This window comes from Cariama cristata, unplaced genomic scaffold, assembly GCF_000690535.1.
Source record: "Cariama cristata isolate BGI_N322 unplaced genomic scaffold, ASM69053v1 scaffold42395, whole genome shotgun sequence".
NCBI classification, from domain to species: Eukaryota; Metazoa; Chordata; class Aves; order Cariamiformes; family Cariamidae; genus Cariama; species Cariama cristata.
Window position 1 is genome coordinate 7,647 of NW_009619993.1, and position 1,616 is coordinate 9,262.

Consider the following 1,616-nt stretch of genomic DNA (forward strand, 5'->3'; position numbering starts at 1 on the left):
CTGCATGGTTTTTTCCCCCCGAGAGGGGAAAGGGGAGAAAATTAAGCGCTGTCTGTCCCTAACTGTCTACTAGATTAGGAGGGTTAAAAATATATATCAGCCTAAAAAAGTAGAAGCCAGCTCTGTACTGCTGCAGGATTCCTTGCTGGGAGGCGAAGCTGTAAAGGCAGGCGTTCAGTGCGGGGTGCCTGGTGCAGAACTGGATTTGTTTCAGGACCAACAGGAGGTACAAGGACAACCTCCCCTGGGAGAAGACGGGCAAGTTACTGCACATCACCTCGCCCTGCCACACAAAACGGTACTGGGTTTGGGGTTCAGGTGGCACGGCATGGGGATGGGGATGGGGGGGTGCATTTGAAGATGAAGGGAGCTGAAGGGAGAGGAAAGCTCAGGCATTACTCTGTGCAGACAGCTGGCCCCGTCCCCCCAGACAGGGGGACACTCAGTGCTGCAGCTGGGGGGCATGGGGCTGGGGGGCCGGAGGGCACCTGCAGTTAAGCCCAACTAGGGGTGGCCATTTCTACACCAAACAATACCCAGTCCTGGAAAGGAGCGAGAGGGGTGGGACAGGGGCATAGGTCCTAGCACAAAAGGAGAGATCAGGGTGGACTGTCGCCCGGCTCCGCGGGGACAGGGGATCCCAAGGCACCCGCCAGACCTGCCTCTCACCCCACGCCACTCACCCACGCCCCAACCCACACCATGCAATGGTGACACAGGGTGCAGTGGGAATCCCGAGAGAGTGGGATTGTCCTGGTCCTCGGGGTAATGATGTCCAGGGAAAAGGGACCCCCCCACCCCGACCCTCTCCTTCAGGTGGACAACTTGATATTTGGTAGCTGTGTGCAGCTCCTCCTCCAGTAAAAAGACGCATCCTTTCCTCGCACAGTCAATGAGAAACGCAATGTGATCTGTCATGCGCTTGGATCATGGGCTTGTTCGTTCATTTGAATTAGCAATGTTTTCTTCTTCTTCGGGGACTAGAATAATCACTCAGGTATTTACAAACACCAACCAGCGCCTTCGTGAGGTCTCCCCCAAACCATCATGACAAAATCACCGTCTGCAGGAGCCCCACACCAGCTGTGTCCAAACAAGCTCGTGCTTGCTGAGAGCTCGGGGCTGCCGAGGGAGAGGGGCGCTGGATCTCCGAGTCCTGGGGGGGTCTTCCCAGCCGGCTGTCTCTTCCTTGGGGTGCCTCTCCCTGCCCCGCCGCCCCAGGGTGCTGGCTGCTGCTATTGCTGCTGCTGCGGGTGCAGTGGTCCCGTTCATACTCCTCCTGAGCCTTTTGCATTTTCCGCTTTTTCATCTTCCTCTTGTGGATGTGGAAGGTGGTGAGAGAGAGAAGGATCAGGCAGAAGATGAGGGTGACCAGGACAATTAAAACCAGGGTGGATGAGAAGGACTGGAAGAGTTGACCCACTTGCGCGATGCAGGTGCTGCTGGTGTTTAAGGTAGCAGATGTCCTGTTCAGCAGACAAGGTGGCAGGGACAGCCTCAACTCCTTGGAGAGCTTGGCACTCATTGAGGAGGCTTCGGAAGATGAGGATCTTCCTCCCCTCTCTGAAGACGCCTAAATTTCAATCGGTGCCGGGCTGCTGGCGGCCGCTCGCTGG

General features: G+C 56.7%; 1 protein-coding gene across 1 annotated transcript; it reads right to left on the minus strand.

The window, feature by feature from the left end:
* Positions 1–981: 981 nt before the first annotated feature.
* LOC104156840 (chromosome unknown open reading frame, human C11orf87) lies at positions 982–1,600 on the minus strand. The gene has a single exon (XM_009701445.1). It carries the CDS (start codon positions 1,523–1,525, stop codon positions 1,046–1,048), a length of 480 nt encoding a protein of 159 aa, XP_009699747.1. The 5' UTR covers positions 1,526–1,600; the 3' UTR covers positions 982–1,045.
* Positions 1,601–1,616: the final 16 nt, after the last annotated feature.

What these genes read in the sequence shown, in the direction of transcription:
- LOC104156840 (XM_009701445.1), bottom strand. Translation starts at nt 1,525, where the DNA reads ATGAGTGCCAAGCTCTCCAAGGAGTTGAGGCTGTCCCTGCCACCTTGT.